This window comes from Hemibagrus wyckioides, linkage group LG13 (genome assembly GCF_019097595.1).
Source record: "Hemibagrus wyckioides isolate EC202008001 linkage group LG13, SWU_Hwy_1.0, whole genome shotgun sequence".
Taxonomy (NCBI): domain Eukaryota; kingdom Metazoa; phylum Chordata; class Actinopteri; order Siluriformes; family Bagridae; genus Hemibagrus; species Hemibagrus wyckioides.
In genome coordinates, this window is record NC_080722.1 from 21,628,288 (window position 1) to 21,648,140 (window position 19,853).

At 38.7% G+C, this 19,853-nt stretch overlaps 2 protein-coding genes across 6 annotated transcripts in view; both read right to left on the minus strand.

Moving 5' to 3' along the window:
* Positions 1–10,060, minus strand: part of LOC131363797 (uncharacterized) — a 52,633-nt gene extending 42,573 nt beyond the window's left edge. For all 3 annotated transcript variants that reach the window (XM_058406666.1, XM_058406667.1, XM_058406663.1), the window contains exon 1: positions 9,808–10,060. The gene's annotated coding sequence lies outside the window, so the exon portion shown is untranslated. The remainder of the gene's footprint in view (positions 1–9,807) is intronic.
* Positions 10,061–12,217: 2,157 nt separating this feature from the next.
* LOC131363798 (alpha-tectorin-like) overlaps positions 12,218–19,853 on the minus strand; it is a 33,688-nt gene continuing 26,052 nt past the window's right edge. For 2 of the 3 annotated variants that reach the window (XM_058406670.1, XM_058406668.1), the window contains 12 exons: positions 19,698–19,715; positions 19,525–19,551; positions 16,410–16,442; positions 15,868–15,891; positions 15,657–15,674; positions 14,971–15,003; positions 14,311–14,418; positions 13,857–14,041; positions 13,435–13,589; positions 12,807–13,049; positions 12,568–12,730; positions 12,218–12,451 (listed from right to left, as the gene is read on the minus strand). In XM_058406670.1, the coding sequence (XP_058262653.1) occupies positions 12,437–12,451; positions 12,568–12,730; positions 12,807–13,049; positions 13,435–13,589; positions 13,857–14,041; positions 14,311–14,418; positions 14,971–15,003; positions 15,657–15,674; positions 15,868–15,891; positions 16,410–16,442; positions 19,525–19,551; positions 19,698–19,715 (1,022 nt within the window). In that variant the 3' untranslated portion in view covers positions 12,218–12,436. The remainder of the gene's footprint in view (positions 12,452–12,567; positions 12,731–12,806; positions 13,050–13,434; positions 13,590–13,856; positions 14,042–14,310; positions 14,419–14,970; positions 15,004–15,656; positions 15,675–15,867; positions 15,892–16,409; positions 16,443–19,524; positions 19,552–19,697; positions 19,716–19,853) is intronic. The other variant, XM_058406669.1, reaches the window with a different exon arrangement.

Genomic DNA, 19,853 nt, shown 5'->3' on the forward strand with positions numbered 1-19,853 from the left:
TGAGCACTTTATTACTATACTAATGTAACCCACACTCTACTAATACTGGGTATGGCCTCTCTTAGTTCTCAAAACAGCCTTGGGTGCCATTCCTTTGAGATTCTAGATTGTTACTTTTATTATACTATTATTACTCAGTTCCTACAGATTGTGGACTTAGGTGCACTTGTATGCTGTGAATCTCCCATTCCACCACACCCCAAACATGTTCTACTGGATTCAGATCTGGCGACTCAAAATGGCCCTGACAAATACTGAGCTCATAGTCATGTTCATAAAACCAGTTTGAGATGACTTTTGCTTTGCAGCTTGGTGCATTATCATGCTGGAATAGCCATTAGGAGATGGATAAATTTTGGCCACGATCTGATACGCATGGTCAGCAACAATACTCAAATAGGATGTGGCATTCAAGTGATGATTAATTGGTATTAATGGGCAAAAAATGTGCCAAGAATATTAGGCCACCATTACAAGCCTTGACTGCTGACACAAGGATGGTTGGGTCCATGGATTAATACTATTGGTGCCAAATTCTAACCCTCAGCAGAAAGCAGAGATTAATCAGACCAGACTATGTTTTTCCAGTCTTCAAATGTCCAGTTTTGGTGAGCTTGTGCCCACTGCAGCCTCAGCTTTCACTTCTTGGCTGTCAGAAGAGGAACCCACAATGGTATTTTGCTGTTGTAACCCATTCACCTCAATGTTTGATGTGTTGTGCATTCTGAGATTCTGCTCAGCACAGTGGTAGAGAGTGATTTTTTTGTGAAAATCTCTGGAGATCAGCAGTTATAGCAATACTCAAACCAGCTCATCTGGCAACCACACCATGGTCACAATCACTGATTTTAATGGTTGATGTGAACATTACTCAAAGCTGCTGGATTGTATATAAATGATTTTATGCACTGCACTGCTGCCACATGATTGACTCATTAGATAATTGCATAATGGGCATAATACAGTGGACGATAGGTATAAGGCACAGGTATGGTGGAAGTGGGAACGTGGTCAAGCGCCAGTTTGTAAATGGAGAGCAGAACTGAGGGGAACGATTAATAAGGATCACACACCTGTGCCTAATTATACTAATAATTTCTTTTCTGTTGCAGTAAGCAGTGAGAGAGATAAAAATATAACAAATAAAAACAAAAGCGATTTTATTTTTTCAGTTCACAAGCATGCCTCTCATTTCCTCAATCCCAAACCCACCAAACCACGACAGGTACAAAGACATTATTGGTAAAATGAGAGGAATAGGCACTCTTCTGGTACCATTATTTAGGCAGCATTTGTGGTATGTGTCTTGTAATATCATACTCTAAAGAGTTCAAGGTGACATAATCAGGGGTTGCAATTAGTGAAAAACTATAGAGAGATGGGGCTGCTGAGGAGATAGCGAAGAAGACATTGTGGTTTGTTGCTGTGCACTGAGCATGGCTATCTGTTGGTGCTGTTCTCCATCAAAGCCATGCCAGCTAACTTGCAGCATTAACTGCCAGGCATAGTATTCTATCAGGCACCAGGGACAGATGCAATTACAGGTACGGACCGCCTAGGGTTAACATTTATTTACATGTTTCTATCTATGTTAACAATCAACTCAAGTGAAATAAAACACTACTATAAGTGGACAGTAAAGAAATATGTTTGTTACAGATTTGAATGTATTTGAAATAATTGTACTACAACTACTTTCCATATTTACAGTGGTGAGGGATGTGGCTATTTTAAGAAGTGTGTGTGATTTCTTTGGAATTTTAAAAGGAAATGAAATTTCAACAAAGCTAACCAGCATGCATGCCCCAGTCATGTGTCAACAATGTTGTATTAAGAAACAAACAAGTCATTGACATAATTTGCAGTGCCAAACCCAGATGTAAGTGCAGTGTAAGTTTTAAACAGGAAGCGGTCAGGTCACCAGCACACAAAAGGAACACAGCAAAGATCAAAACTGGACAAACTATGGTATAACACTAAGTGTACACAGGTGAGACTAATTGGGAAAAACAAGGGAGACAACTAATGACAGGCCAAGGGTAGGGATAAGACATGAATAAAAACACATGTAATTACGTAAACAGACTTTCAACAACATAGAAGTACATGCTGTTGTGCATGTTCTGTTCAGTCTAGTGAAAGCCAAGATCAGTTGATTAAACAGGTGGAATCAGTTGTGGCTCCTGATTGATTGGAATGAAAACCTACACGCACACCGGCCCTTTACGGATAAGCTTTGACACCCCTGCTCTAGGCTGTAAATTCCAAATGGGTAGGAAAAAAATCGAATTTATATATTCCAACACTAAGCATTTTATTACTATACTAATGTAACTAACATTGTACAAATATAGTATTACCAGCCAAATCCTGCAGATGTTTAGATGAAGCTCCAATTCTACCACACCCCAAACATGTTTTACTGGATTCAGGTATGGTGACTTGGAATGGTCCTGACAATACTGAGCTCATAGTCATGTTGCTTTTGGCATGCTTGTGGCATGGTGCATTATTGAGCAAGGCCCTTAACCCTCTCTGCTCCAGGGGCGCCGTATCATGGCTGACCCTGCGCTCTGACCCCGACCTCCAAGGATGGGATATGCGAAGAAAGAATTTCACTGTGCTGTAATGTATATGTGACAAATAAAGGCCATTTCATTTCATTTTCATTTCATCATACTGGAATAGTCATTAGGAGATGGGTAAATTTTGGCCATGAAGGGATACGGATGGTCAGCAACAATACTCATATAGGAAGAGGCATTCAAGTGATAATTGATTGGTATTAATAGGCCCAAAGTGTGCCAAGAATATTACCTTCTGGAGCAGAGTCAAAATGGATATCTCTGTCTGTCGGGGACAGTTATCTTGGTTGGAATATGGCCTCTAGTTTCAAACTTACAGGAACCATTAGTTTTCTCTTTTATCTAGGCTGGACCATAGGAAAATCATTGAGAAGACATTGAATGAAGGAGATAAATCAATGGGCATAAATTTTGAAGATGCTGTTGCAGTGCTCTGACACTTTAATGGGCGTAATTCTTGAGGCTTGTAGTTCTGTTGTTACATGACACATGATTTTGTGACATCATGAGCCGTGTAATTTTGACACTGATAAAACAGATTATCGGTCCATGTTTTCCATGAAGTTTGAGTTTTGGTTGTATGGTGTGGTGCAGTTGTCTCATCCACTTTGCTTCATTTCCTCATCTCACTCTTGTCTCCCTCCATGGCATTGTCATACAGAGGCCTTCAATGCATATTCCAGCCATTTTGATATTTTGTTGTTAGCAGCATTGAATTAATGTGTGTGTGTGTGTGTGTGTGTGTTACATTGGCCTTTGATGGATCTTTCATTTACCTCTCTCCTATTACATTTATCTTATTAACTAGTACTGATGTTGCTAATCCACCAGCATAACCACTGTTAACCCAGAAGTAAAATTATATTGAACTGGCCAGGTTCAAATAACTCTACTAATGGTTCATCATTTTCATCATGTGGGTCTTGTAGACAAACAAAGGAAGAGTAGCTTTGCTGAATTCAGGAGCTTCAATTAACGCATGCAATACTGGACTCAACAATTTAGGCCTACAAATTCCCTTAAGGTTATTAAACCAAACAACTTTTGGGAAAATATTCTGCAAGGTTTATTAAACCAAAGCATATAATCCTTCAGACTGTGTTGTGGTCCACAGTTATAATTCCTCTGATTGCCATCTCTTGACACTGTTTTTATTTTTAAATGTCTGCTCGTCTCAAAAAATGTTTTTTATTTACCTCTAGTCTCTACTTCTAATTCTCTAAAGGCCATTCAAAGTAAAACAGTGTGAAAGAAAATAAACAGCAAAACATACACACACACACACACACACACACACACACACACACATCCACCAGAGGGCACCAGTCACACACAATATACTTTACAATACGCTTATCCACAAAAGGGCAACTACTGCTCAACACCTACATTATCACACACAAACATTTCCAAAACACTGCTTCTTTTGCTTATGCCACAGAGTCTGCTTCTCACTCACATGCATATACACAGGTTTTGTAACCACACACAGTGTTCATTCGCAGCTGTGCACTAATTCATTTATTCATTCATTCATTTATTCATTCATTCACACATGCATGCACAGCACCTTCAAACATACACAAGCAGTGTTTTCTTCTACACACACTCACTCACACACCCATGGCTTCAAACCAACACCTGATTCTTTGCAGTTCTAAATGCTTTAGAACAGCTATTTTATCACAATAACCAACCTTACTTCAATCCATCTCATTAACAACTTTAAATACACTGCTAAATAAAATTAACAAACTTCATGAGGGTGGCCTGAGGGCCCTGTGCTCACTGCCCAGCACCATGGAGCTCGACTGGCATTTGCCATTGAACACCAGAATTGGCACGTTCGCCACTGGCACCCTGTGCTTTTCATAGATGTGAGATGGCACCTTTATAGCAATGTGTGTGCAGTCGATTGCTCCAATTACATTAGGAAAACCAGCTATCGCTGCAAATTGCACTTTAATGTTTGGCTGGTCAACTGCATCGTATGGGAACCTTATATAGCTGGTAGACATGCGGATGATCCCGTCCCATACAGCTGGCATTGCGTGGCTCAAAGATGACTGGCTTGTTCCTGAGCGGTCTGCCAGTTCCCTTTGGAAAGAACCAGTTGCCAGGAAACCAAGTGTTGTCAGCACCTGTAAGGTAATGGGTAATGTGTGGCTCCTTGCTGTCTGTCTCTCCAAATTCGGACCCAACTCAGCACAGAGCTCCAAGAGGATAGCCCTTGGACATCTGAATTGGCTGATAAGCCAGTCATCATTGTGGTCCAGAAAATCAGTGTGGTCTCTAAAAACCCGTTCTCTTCAGATTCGGCCATTGGCAATGTCCTCTAATAAGGCCAACGCTGCCATTGTCATAGAATAAGGGTTCTTTAAATTTGCACATACTTTTATATGTTCTTACTTAATTGCATAATTGATAGAAACATATGATGTCAATTAGCCTATTTTATCAATTAAAAATTAATAGCAATGTTTCTCACAGGTGTTGGTGCGATAGACTTGTAGAATAATTCATAGTCTAATGTTTGCAACTTCATTTTATTGCCTCTAAGAGGCGCCAACAGACAAACACAAAAAATTTACGTACGCCAGACACGAAGTTGGCGTGGAGGAACGCGCATTTTCACGTTAATTTTTCTGTTAGTAAATCCGACCGAGAGCGTGAAAGCTGGCGTACGCAAGGTTTTTGTGCGCACGCAGCGTTGATACATGAGGCCTCAGGTCTTTTCTCATGCTAGCTTTTTCTTTTTTCTCTGTGTCTCTTTTCAGTATCACCTGGATGCAGGATTTTTACAGCTTTTTTTCTCTTCATAATTCCTTTCACAGTAAACAGGATTCAGGAATTTTTCTATGTTCCTTCTACTTTTACACAAATTCATGTAGGCCTAAAAAAAATACCAAAACAGTAAGAGACTGTTGGCTAGCAGGTGGAGGTCTGTGTGACCCTTCAAGGATATTCCTCCCCAGACAATCACTGGCCCACTGCAAAGCCTGTAAAACTGGAAGATGTTTCAAGCAGCATAATGTTTCCCACAGAGTCTCCAGAAGGCTAAAAGAATGCAGCATGTTGGAGGGGAGCTTGAAATTTCAGAGAACAATAAATGGTGCTTTGGTCTGGAAAAGACGTCCATAGAGATTTGCCTACCTGTTGGTTCACCCTTTCAGCCTGTCCGTTAGACATGGGGTGGTAACCCGACGTGAGGCAAACATTAATCGCCAAGCTCAAAAGTGCAAAAGACTAGCCACACATGGGAAGTGAACCGGGGGCCCCGGTCAGAAATAACGTCCTCAGACAGACCATAATTCCAAAACACCTGGTCCACAAGTACCTTGGCTGTCTCCATGGCTGTGGGGAAGTTTTTCAAGAGCACCAGTTCACAAAGTCCCCTGCAAGGTTGGACAACGGGCGTTAAGGTATGGGGCTCTGGCAAGCCTGACGGTAGATGGCATGGCATCCTCACCTGGGTTTCTTTCAACTTTCTAGAGGTGTGTATCCACTGGAGTACTCTTTGAGGGATGTCAGTGGGTGCATATTGCTTCATGGGATTGGCATTCTGGGGGGAGTGGCCTCAGTATTTTGGATTTCCTCCATGAGGTCCCAAAAAATAGGAGCGATGATGACAGTGGGTGGGTGGGCGCCAGAGACAGAACATGTCCACAGGATCATGATAGGGAGAGAGGGTATCTGCTTTGCTATTTTTGGTCCCTGGGTGGTGTTGAAATTCTTTTGAAAATTATACTTTTTTCGTGAATCTAATTCCAATCAAATAATCATTAAATCAAATCTAATCTACTTTAATTATTAAATCAAAACTTAATGTTTAATCTTTAAATTTACTCAGTTAAGATAAATCAGATAACCAGGTATCAGGTAAAAATAAATAAAGGTAGTTTATTAGGTATAACAGTTATGTAGGGAACCCAGTAGGTTCATTACAGGAAAAACAGAGATGAGCAATTGTCCGCCTAGTCATTAGCCAGGTATGGAGAAGTTGGAGAAGTTGGGGAAGCCGGAGGAGCTGGAGGAGTTGGAGAGTGATCAGAGGAATAGTAGGAGGAAGAGGGCCCAGTGAGATTGATGACTTCAGGAAAACCATTGGAATCAGGCTCAGTTTGAGTGGAAGCCTCAGCAGTTACAGGAAGGCCAAGAGACCAGACAAGAGGCGGTTGAATTCAGTTGCCACGAGCCTCACAGGTGACTGCTTGTCAGACAGCATCTCAGGGTACGACGGAGGGGCCTGCCAAGCCATAGCCACATTCGCACCCACATCTTATGACCATGTTTCATGTTTTTCAGGAGAGAAAAGTCTGTCAACAAGGTCTACGTGTATGTCTTCGCTAATGGATAAATATAAGCTAGCAATGGAATGTACAGAATCCTTGAGTATAGGAGAGAGGAAAGTCATAACAACCCTCAGATATGACAACAATAAGATACAAGACTCATAGTAGAGCAAAACAACCGAATGTAAAATTAAAATTAGGAGTAAAAATTCATATATATACTATACGATTGTGAAAAAATCAAGGTATGTCACAGAGAGTGCACAAAGCAGAGGGAATTCACCTAGGTAGAAGGTGTGGGGGTGAGCTGTAAGATTCTCGTGGCAAAAACAGGTCTGGTTCGGAGACGGAAGTCGTGTGAGAGTTGAGGAGAGAGATGACGCTGGTATACTCGTAAGGTGGTTGTGTTTTTAGGCTTGGCGGGTCAGTGGCCAAGTCAAAGTCAATTCAGAATGGGAAAAGAACCATTCTAGTGGCTGGTAATAACTAAAACAAGTGACAAAATTGCAAAAAACACACAATGGCAAAACATCAAGGTAAATGGGGAACAGGTGACTGGAAGGCAGAACAACAGGGAGGGCGTGGCACAAAGTACAAGGGAAAACAAACAGAAAAGCAGGCTCCGACAATTTACCTTCTAGCACCCCTTCCAGTCCTCTGGCAGGGAACTGTCCTAGTTATGCCTGACTTAAAGGTCAGCAATTGGTATCCACAGGGTCATCAGTTATATAAAAAGATAAACAGAGGCTATAGGAAGAAGGGGTTGTTTTTATAGGATATATTAATTAACAGAAAAGTTTCCTAATGAGTCAAAACAATCACGAGACAAATAAGCGATAGGAGGGGTAAGAATGTTAGTATAAATAGAGGGGATTTTTATACGAGGGGGGGGGGGTGCACTTGACCGCAACAGGCCTGAAGCTGTGTAATTTGAGTGCCAATTTTGGTGTTATTGTTTTCTGCAACAAAGCCGGGTTGCTTCTTCACATCCAAGCCTGAAGAAGTTTCTTTCTTTTATTTTTATAGATTTAGTGAAATTTTTGTAAGTATTTGGTAGTAATAGACAGGGGCTCGCGCCCCGAATGATTTTAATCTAGCCCTGAATGTTTTATCCCGAATTTTGCCACGGGAGTGTAGAGGCATTAAGTAAATGTTGATTGTTTTAGTTGAGCACTGTTGCCGTTTACTGTACGCCATTTTGACTGAAACCGTCTCTGCACACACACACACTCACATGCACGCACACCAAATACCGTGAAAGTGTGCGCTCGAACATGCTCTAAAACCAATCTCGCAATACTTTAATGTCATACATCTATCGGTCTGCACAGTACCATTTTCACACCACGCAACTAAAATACCTTACAGCCCTTGAATGGGAGAGCAATAAAAAAAAAAAACAGTCAATAAAAAAATATTATTCAGTAGTCTAACTTCTAATTTTTATTGTTAACACCGTTTATAAAAGTAGGCTAACAAATATATGTTGTGTCAAAAAGGAGGCCCACTGTCTGGACCCTTTTGAATATTATTCCATACCTAAGACGTACAGAAGCCTTAAATTAAATAAGCCTAAAGATAGATCTAAATAAAATATAAACTGTTAAAGGACTGACATTACAGTCTGAACATCATGACTAATGCAGTATTTAAGTTAAAATACATTCATGGCTTAGGCCAGGGGTGGGCAATTATTTTTAGGAAAGGGCCACATGAGAAATTGGACTGGTTTTAGAGGGCCAGAATATATATATATATATATAGTATATTTAATATATACATATTGCATTTGGCTGTTCTGTCGATTGAAGAAGGAATTCTAAACACTATAAATACTAGTATGGTAATTGACTGTTTCGCTAAAGTCAAGTCAAGTCTCAGGTACTCTCTGATGATTCCACCCTCAAAGAAATAGAGAGGGGAGGGGAGGGGAGGGGAGGAGCTGTAAAAAAACAAAGAACAATACATACAGTAGTGCCAGCATAAATGAGGAATGAAATAAGAGGTGCAAGTACAATATTGTCACAGGGACCCAGGAACAGAGACAGGAGAGCTGATGGTGAGTCAAGTGACAGTGCCTTTATTGTGCAGCCAAACAGTGCAAAACAGGTGACGAACTGAAAACGTAACTTAAAGAGAGTCTTATCTGGGAGGCACATAGAGAACAGGACATACGTCCACACAGGGAGAGACGAGGCAGGAGCTGTAGCTTAAAGTCCACAGGGTTCAGGAAGGTAACATATACGAAACTCATGTAACGTTAATACTAGCCGTGGTAAAAGAGTGTTAAATAGTGTGTGATAATGAGTGTCAGGTGTGGTGTCAGAACTCCGGTGATTGAGGGCATGGTCGTGAGGCTGAGGTAGGAGCCTCCGTGACAAATATAGATTATTGTAAAATAATCATAATAAAAAAGCATCTACACAGCACTGCTTCACACACGAGCTGTAAAAGAGATAATATTGCATGGCATACCTGTGTAAGAGAAAATGTCATGAATTTAATGAAAGGAGTCAGAAAAAAGATTCAATGAAAGTTTCTAAAGTTGCATAGCATTTGTGTTAAATTGCGTTTATTATTAAACAATCTTACATAAAAATGCCCCTGGTAATAGATAATTGGAGAAGACTTCAGAACAAGGGTCAACAAGAGAGGTGATTAAGGTAAAATTGTTCAGTCAATCAGAGGAATTACGTGACGTCATCCCATTTAAGTGGCCGTTTTTGAATTTTAGCCTTCAAATCACGTCTCCTTTTTTTTCACCCAAGGTAAGGGCCTTTCTTAAAAATGTTGCATGTAAAGCCTAGTTCACACTACAGGATTTTAAGACCGATTTGTAAATTAACGAGCTCGCCGACAGATCGGTCTGTGATCGTGGGAAAATCAGCGGGTGATCAGCGCTCGGCAATCTTTATGTGTGATCTACTCAACGATGCATCAAAGAGGCTCGCTGACAAAATCCAGATATCTGGCATGTTAAATATCTGGGACAGTCGGCCGACTGGACATCACGTGGTGTCAATTGTAGCTACGACCTCCAGCCAATGAGAGAGCAAGTCAACAGAGTTGAGGTCACCGGAAGAAAAGGAGCAGCAGCAACATGGCTTCAAGAATAGTGTGGACACAACCTTTATTTTAATAAATTAACATTTATTTAGAGCGAGACTCCTGCCGACATCCATTTTCAAAACAAACCTCTACCGAAAGTCTCGCGTCATTTCCGGATCCACCTGTCGCGTGTGTTTTCGTGACAAAACGTGGTTTGGGGACGGCGTTGAGTGACGAGAGTTGTTGTCAGATGGTGTGGTGTGAGACGCCCTCTTGTGGATCATTTACGAAGCGTCGCGTAGTGTGAACACCACAAGGACAAAAAGACATACAGTGAAGTCATGAAGTCTGAACAGCAAAGTGATCTGCCCACGGTCTTGTAGTGTGACCAAGCCTTTAGCTCCCCCGTGAATGTGTCAGCGTGCCAGTCAATTTCTATCACTTTATCATGTATTTGTTTAGCAGATGCTTTTGTACAAATCTATTTGAAAACAGAGAAACAAAATACTTTTGCGGATGAACTTGGTCCATTCCGGGGATTTGCCTTTCAGCAACACCAATCTGAAATTTGTTGTATTGACTCAGGGACATCATTCCTTATAGCTCATGAAATATAAGACAAACAGCAACTGATGACTGTGTTCAAATAAATAAATAAATTAATAATAATAATAATAATAATAATATTATGAAGTATCTTGTGTTGAAACAGGGACATCATTCCTTATAGCTTCCTTATGTCCCAAAACCTTTGTGTGTGCAAATGTGTTGTATCAAAACATCAGAAACTTATGCTTGTGCCCAATATACTGTATTTAATTATAAAATAAAATTTGAGTTCTGATGAAATAATCCACCTTCTAAACTTAAAATAACCCACTTTCTAAACTACTTTGCATTTTGTCCCTGATCTGTGCACGTTTTGAAAATACGTCAGTCACTGTTAATCAGGATGTACAGTCAAGCTCAGGGATTAGTTCTTTGGGAGGATCCTAGAGGAAAGAACTGTTTGGTGTAAAAATTTACATTTTCTTTTTGGTGACAAGGACAGTGCCATGATGGGTTTCTAGCTAAGGTTGTGTTTATCAAAAACTTAAAACCTTACACAAAGGAATATGTAAAATATTTAAAAAAAATGATGGATAGGTTTTTCACAGAACGAAAATGTGGATGAGAATCACCACAGCCTACATCTATTTGCAGTCGAAATGCTGACTTTTGATTAGTTTCTTTTTATTTAAATATTTATTTATTTTGACTATTTCATAATATTTATTTAGGTCGCAACTCTCATTTTTTTCTGAGTGTTTGGCTTTACTTTGTTTTAGTCCCATCTTGCATTTTGTACATGCCACTTCTTTTTTCTATTGTCTGCATGAAGAGATAGAATGATGTTATCATCGTGAAGTTTAAGGAGCTTTTCTCTATGATTATGAGCCATCCAATTAAGAAACTTCAAGATACAAACCCCTCTCTTATCTTACAAGCAGACAGTGCTGTTATATAAAAATAAGACACTTTGGGTGGTAATGTAATCTCAAAATCTTCTTCAAAATATATTCAAAATAAATTATTTCTTCAATAGAATAGCTAGCATCTGTTGCACTTTAGTACAATAAACTTTAATGGTAATCAATGCTACTTACTTACAGTTAGGTAATTTCCAATTTCTTATTGATTAGTATTAAGTAAGTTTATTTATAAAGTATTAAGAAGAAGAAAAAGAAGAAAATTTGCACACTGAAGGTTAAGATTACAAAGCTTTAGTACTGAGCTACAGTGTAGCTGGAATTATTCTGTTTTTCTCCCCATAGATTGGGGATAGATTATTCCTAATAAGCTCAAACACTTGGTGATATAAAAGTATATAATATGCACTTCAGGTTCAAGCTCTTTAGATTGACCTAAAATAGCTACATGCTAACCAATGGCTTATTGCTAATAGGAACTTCCTTTTTATCTTTTTAGTCACTGCTCAGTACAGCAAATATTTTGTGTTGAATTTTCATGACAATTTGAGGGTTAAAAAAATCTTTTTATTTTTTATTTAACTTTTTATTGAAATTTATTGAACATTTATTGAATTGCTTTATTAATTAAACAATGTGCATTTTTGTGCATGATTTATTTTTATGTTTTGTTTTCACTTTTTGCCTTTGTGTTGTAATTTTTCTTAAATACTTGTCATTTTTAATCTATTAAATGTTTTATTATTAAGTAATGACAAAATCATAAATATAACTTATTTGAGGTATAAAGATAATAAAAGCAATAAAAATAAAGTGCTTGAGAGCTTTATTTTGACTGATTAAGGCAGTACAGAGGAGTACAATCACTTACAAGATGTGATAAAAAAAAGTAAGAATTTTGATATTATTTTTAATCATTATTGAATCAAAACAGTGATTAATGAATAAACATAGAACAGAATTAACAAATTAAAATGGTAGCATTTTCAAACTTGAATGCAACTGAGTAGTAGAAATCTACATATCAGCATCTTCTGAAAATTTATGGAAGGCATGGCTGAGAGAGGAAATGAAAAACAGGGAAATTAATGCGTAAATTGCAAATGCCAATGGAATTTCTGATATTTTAAAGCTTCATTTTTAACTGTTTAAATTGTCTCTTGGAAAACTTACCAGTGTACAGTTGCCTGTCTTCTGCAAACAGAGGTGGACCTGGCAGTGCAGGTAGATCTTGGGGGAGAAATTAGCAAATGTGAACATGCTGAAAGAGAAGCGGCTGGATGTGGAGACACCGTTCTGCAACACGGACACCGAGCCGTCACTGGGTTTCGGACACCTGGAGAAAGAAATTACTTTCACGTAAGTGGTCCGAAAGACATGTTCTCATTTTTAGTCTCTTTTTTTTCACCTACTTGTTAACAATCAGGTTCCAGCGGATTGAATAGTCCATCTGGTTGACTGGTGTGGCCCAGCAGTTGTCCAGCACAAGAGCGATCTGAGTGCTGTCAAACTGATCCACTTGCACTGCTATATACATCTGATGGTTCACTTGTAGGGTAACGTTGCCAGAGTATGGAACCAAGAATGTAGCATCGGTATATGGTATCATGAGGATTTGGTATGTGCCTTCAATAGACAGTTCTTTGCTAATTTCACTGTGAACAGAAATAAATGCATTTAAAAACTAAATAATAATAATAATAATAATAATAATTAGTTAGTTAGTTAGTTATGATATGCTTTTTATTAAAATGCAACTCTAACTAAAAAATAATCATATTAATATTTGAATTAAATGTAACATAAAATGTAACTACTTGGATGAATAGTTAATTATCTGAATTGTTCTTAATTTACTATTATTGATTAAAATGTCAAATGATGCAACAGAACTGAAACTACTGAGAACAGCTGAAATTAAAAAAGAATATGTTCCTTGCTGCTCTAAATGTTTTAAAGCAACCTCAAGACTTCAGCAACTTTAGTAGAGGGAAGAAATATTGTTTATTGTAAGCTGTGACACTGCAGCTAAATTTATACCTTCCTGTGACTTCAATGTGGGTGGGCATGGAGATGTTCTGGATGAGTGGATACACACAGGAAATGGCAATGTTGAACCCACCAGTGTGACTGATCAAACCTGTCATATTAGTTGTCCCAACATTGTTCTTGAAGATGACATGTGTGCCATTATTCTAAAGTAACACAGAAATTAGAGAATCTGTATTGAATTTTTGAACACATAATTCCATCATGAAGCCTTAATTTACCTTTAAAATTTTAAATTAAAAATTAAATATTGCCTAATTATAAAGTCAAATATTCATCTTCTGCAGTTTAACAGACTGCAATATTTATTAACTAAGTCCAGCAAATGGATTGTGTTATATCGCTTATAAGTGTATAGTTTTAACAAGTTTTAAAATAATACAGTGATTTTAATAGTGCTGCTGGTTTGGTACCTCCAGAGTTGTACCACACAGGCTGGCATTACTGTCATATTTGAAGACCAGCCTGTTATTTTGGACCTCCCCTTTGCAACTTGGGTCATTAAGGTGGAGAACATCTGCAGAATATCCAGCTTCAAAGAGCTGACAGCGAGACAGAGACAGTGATCCAGTACTACCTGAGCATGTTTCAATGGCATCTGAGGAAAAATAGAGGACAAAATCACAAAACTGTGGAATTAGTTCTCAGAGAAATGCAGAAAAGCTTATGTGGAAAAATTACAGCTAATAATTTTAACCACATTCATTTTAGGGGCGTAACATCAGCAGATAAAGCATGGGCTACCAATTTACATTAGGAATCACTCCGACATCAATAACATTACTCTGTCCAATACCAGACAGTGTGTGTGTGTGTGTGTGTGTGTATTGATGTTGGGGATGAACAATAGTAAAATGGGAAATGTACCATAAATATTCGGGCTGCTCGTTGTATTGTAACCACAGGCACAGCCATCAACTCCATTTATCTGCCTACAGACTTCATCTGAAGCACAGTTTAGGGTCTGGCAGGATGCTACAGTAAAAAGAAAGATAAGCAGAAAGACATAACCTCATCAAAATTTCTCAGCAAACTACTACAGTATATGTTGAGACTGATAGTGTCTGATACTGTGGAGACTGAAATGCCACACATATTCCACCCATGGCAAAAGTAAGTTCAAGTGACATCTTGATAACTGAGTACAATAGATGACCTGGCTGGCTGAGGCACAGTTCTAATGAAGTTCACAGTTCACTTTTTTCTCTCTGCACCCTTGTTTGAGGGAGTTCAGAAAATACATATGCAGCTAATATTGTCTACATATTGTTGTCTGTGTAATTGTGATGTTGATGCTTATGTCATAATTGTGTCATAATTATATGAAAAACATAGTAAGGATAATCTAATAACAGTTGATTGCTGTTATAGCAGGAGAAAAAGAAAACAGCATTCTGTACACAAGAAATATTTAGGACAGCCAATTTACAGTTAAGGACTCAGGAAATAAAGCTGAGATGGTTCTCTAGAAAGAACCCTAAATGATCAGACCTTTATATATATAGACACGCTGTTAGTTAACTTTACCTAGTGTGTTTGTTGATGGAGGTGTCATTGTAGCTGTATTAGAGAGAGAAAGAGGGTATGAGGCAGGGAATGAGTGATATTTATTAATATTATTATTATTTAAAAAAAAAAAACTATTTTCATTAATAATGAAAGTCTGAGTTTAATAAACTTCTTGGCTTGTTAGGACATACTGACATGTTAATAGTAGGTAAATACATGATAGTGGGTAGGCTGTTAAAGGAAAGCGGTCTGATGAAGGTGCAAAATTCTGCTCAATGGATCTCTCTTTTTGGGTTTAGCATAATGCATGCCTGGACAATGATTTTGATTTTTGATAAATAACAAATGATTTAGACATACAGTTTACACATGTATGACTGGATTTATTTCTCAGATTTTTCAGATTTTAAGAACATCTTCAGTGTTGTTCCACAATTTATAATAATGCAGATTTAAAAGTTTATCAGATCTGAAATGTTAAAGGATGATATATAATGGGTGGATGTAAAGTTTACACATTTATAATGTATAAACACAGTCAGTGATCTTTTACTGAGGTTCTGTTGTTGAGGTCATGTCTGTATAAGACAGAGAATTTTAACTTCAGGAAGATGAATTACCCATCTGTACACATTCATAAATCTCTGTATTTTTAAAAAAGTGTCATATGCATTCTGTATACACACACTGTCAGTGAAACTTACCTGGTGTTGTTGTTGATACTTCATGACATTTTGATGAATAGACAGAGAATTGCAGACAGGGGGAAAGAATGATACAAATGAATGATTCACTTCCATGTTGTTCCACCTTTTAATACCTTGTATTTAAAAGTGTTTCAAATCTCAAACATATAATGGGTGGATATAATATGCACATGTTTATACTATAGAAATACTCTCAGTGAAACTTTACCTGGTGGTGCTGTAGTTGTAGTATCTGTATGAGAGGGAGAGAGAGAGAGAGAGAGAGAGAGAGAGAGAGAGAAGAAGAAGAAACAGTTATTAATATTTAATATTTATCTTCCCTTTTTTCTAATCACAATCCACAGTAAAAAGTTAAATAAAAGATAGTTTTACAACCATCGCTGTTAAAATAGTTATTCTGTTAAATCTGTATGACAGAGAGAGAGAGAGAGAGAGAGATCAAGAGAGAAGAAGAAGAAGAAGAAGATTATGAAGAAATAGTTATTGATATTTAGGATTTATTTTTCCTTTTGTCTAATAGACAATGACAAAACTTGGCCCCTTTACAGTTGTTTGTTATGGCCAAAAATTCTAGTTTTGGGACAGCCAATTTACAGTACAGGACACAGGAAAGATGAGATGGCTCACAGGAAAGAACCATGAAAGACATATATATATATATATATATATATATATATATATATATATATATATATAATATGTGTGTGTATATATATATATAATGTAGCCATTGTGTCAGTTAAACTTTACCTAGTGTGGTTGTTGATGGAGTTGTCGTTGTAGCTGTATTAGAGAGAGAAAGACGATATGAGGCAGAGAATGAGTGATATTTATTAATTTTATTATTTAAAAAAACAAGTTTCATTAATAATGAATGTCTGAATTTAATAAAGTTTGTGGCCACTTAGGAAATATTGGCATGTTAGTACTAAGTGAGTAAATGACTGAGGGTACACTGTTAAAGGAACATGGTCTGATGAAGCAATGTTCAAAAGTCTGTTCTCTGGATATGGATTTTTTGCTGCTGGACTAACCATTTGCATTCAACTGTTTGATTGTGTGATTATACCACAATCATTTTGCAGAATACAATCTTTTATTTATAAATGTATGACACATATTTAATTGCAAAATTATTAATTCAATCCTGAAGTATTTTACTCCAGTTATACTTCAAGTAGTTAATTTTCTACTTATTAACAAACATGATATCACACTGTATGTTTAAAGGTACATTTGATGGCTTGACCTGTATGGGAAAATAATTTATTTATTGAACAAGGAAAGAAAGAAAACTATTTTTATCCCTTACAGAAAATCCACATGAACTTTACATAAGAGTAAATAATAAATGATTTACACAATACAGTTTTCACATGTATTTTTTATTCATTTGACTTTTTTTCCATTGTTTCCATTAGATTAGATGTCCTAGCATATGTAGACTTCATGCAACCGTTCATTTTGGAGGTTGAGGCTAGCCATACAGGGCTGGAAGCAGTGCTTGCGCAGGAGGCTGATGGCAAGGTTAGACCTATTGCTTATGCTAGCCGTAGTCTTCGGCCAGCCGAGCACAATACCGCCACCTATAGCTCCATGCGTCTTGAGTTTTTGGCCCTTAAGTGGGCAATGGCCAAAAAATTTTGTGAGTACTTGTTAGGACACAAGTGTATTGTTGGCACAGATAACAATCCATTGAGTCATTTGGCCACAGCTAAGCTTGGGGCTACGGAGCAAAGGAGGGTTTAGTATCGGCCAGGTAAACCTAACCAAAATGCAAATACACTGTTATGGCATTTGACAGTTTATTTGACAGAATATTCTGGTGAGAGAGAGCAGTTCCTTGGCAGTGGTAGTCTCTGAGTTGCTGAAGCGACCAGTGGCTGTAGAACCCACTCAGGTGTCCAGAGTAAGGGCTATGCAGGATTGGCTGAGTCGGTCTGTGTCTGAACTTATTATATTGCAGGAGAGAGATCCAGACATAGGGGAAGCCCTAAAGTTATGGCACAGTGCTCAACATCCACAGCTACAAGAGCAGCGATCTCTATCTAAGACAGTGGCTACACTTCTCAGGCAGTGGGATTGGTTGGTAGAGAGTGAGGGCCTATTGTATCGCAGGGTACTCTGTCCTGATGGTGGTGAAGTGGTGCTTCATTTGCTGCTGCCGATGACTTTACAGTCTGAGGTAGTAACCCAATTACATAAGAACCATGGACACCAAGGCACGGAACGTACCTTTGAGTTGGTCCGCCAGTGGTGCTACTGTCCAGGTGTGTCGGCTGATGTTGCCCACTGGATTCAGGCATGTGAGTGGTCTCAGCAAGCCAAAGATGTGGCAGACACCTGCAGTTACATGGGGCATTTCTTGGCCTCTTGTCCAAATGAGATAGTGGCCATTGATTTCACAGTGCTGGAACCATCCCAATTGGGGCAGGAGAATGTATTAGTAATGACAGATGTATTTAGCCCATTCACAGTGGCAGTGCCCACTAAGGACCAGCGGGCCAAGACTGTAGCCCATATTTTGGTGGAGGACTGGTTCTTTATGTTTGGGGTCCCTGGGAGGATTCATTCGGACCAGGGCCATAACTCTGAGTCCAAAATGATACAGCAGTTGTGTAGCCTCTATCAGGTGGGTAAGTCCCATAGAACTCTCTACCACCTGGCCAGTAATGGCCACTGTGAGAGGTTCTATCAGACCCTGAACAATTTGCTCTGAACTTTGCCCACTTGAAGAAAGAGAGACTGGGCGTCTTGCCTAATGCAGGTGGTGTTTTGTTATAACACAACTCCACACCAGGCCACTGGTGAGTCTCCTTTCTTTTTAATGTTTGGGCAAGAACCATGGTTGCCCATCGATTTCCTGCTGGGTCGAGTCTAAGAGACCATGGCAGGTGCAGTCCATCAATTGGTGGCTGAGCATCAGGCATGGTTACAGGTTGCTATAGAGGGTCCTCAAGAATGGCTGCAGATGGCAGCAACCTGCCATAAGACTGGACATGATCAGCAGGTAATTAAAGGAAATTGTCTTTTAAGAGAGGGCCAATTGGTCTATCTTTGAGACTATGGGGTTAGGGGTCATCACAAGATCAATGATCTGTGGAGTCCCAGTGAGTGACCTGGGTAAGGTTCATCATTTACATCATACTGCCCATAGGGAGGCAGTATCAGAGAATACTCTGGAGAGGCAGATTAGATTGTCGATATCACCTAGGACTGAGGTAGAACCAGAAGATGGGGATCTGGATTATGTGGTGTCTGAGGTCCCATTAGTTGCTCAGGAAGGTACCATTACGGGTAGGTCTCCCTCAGAGTCAGTAACCAACACTGCCACTTTGGTGGAGGATGCTGTGCAGGCATCCCCAGAGGAAGGTAGCGGTAGTGATACAGGTCTGTTACCAGCAGCCAAGCCCACTCATGCATGTCACTTTAATTCATTTGGTGTGGTCTCACGTCAAACCAGCCGAGTAGGGGCAGGTCAGCCTCATTTCCGGAATGCCGTGCAAATGCCTGTGTGGTAAGCGTTGTTCATTACATTTGTATGGCAGATTGTTTGTTATGCATGGTTTGCTCAAGACAGCATTATTTTTAGTATGGACTGAGGAGCCAGATGGGAAGCTTGTAACCTTTCTGTTTTTTTCCTTTGAGAGTGAATGTTGAGTGTGTAAGTTGGTAACCTTAAATGTGCTATATTTCCCTTCAGAGTTGGGGCAGCCAGCTATAGCAAGAGTGTGTGTATTTAAAAGTTTATCACATCTGAAATGTTAAAGGATGATACATAATGGGTGGATGTAAAGTTCACACATTTATGCTGTATAAACACTATAAACACACTTGGTGATGCCATAACTAGGTGATATTTTACCTGGAGGTGCTGTTGTTGTTGCCATGTCTGTATAAGAGAGAGAATTTTATCTTTAGTAAGATGAACTACCTGTCTGTACACATTCATGAATCTCAGTACTTTTAAAAAATCTTGAGAATGAAATTAAAATTCACACATTTCTGTGTACATACACACTGTCAGTGAAAATTTACCTGGTGTTGTTGATGGCACTTCATGTCATTTTGATGAAGAGACAAAGAAGAGCAGAATGAGAGAAAGAATGACACAAATTAACAATTCTCTTCCATGGTGTTCTAACTTTATAATAGTAACATGTATTTAAAAGTGTTTCAAATCTCATCTATAAT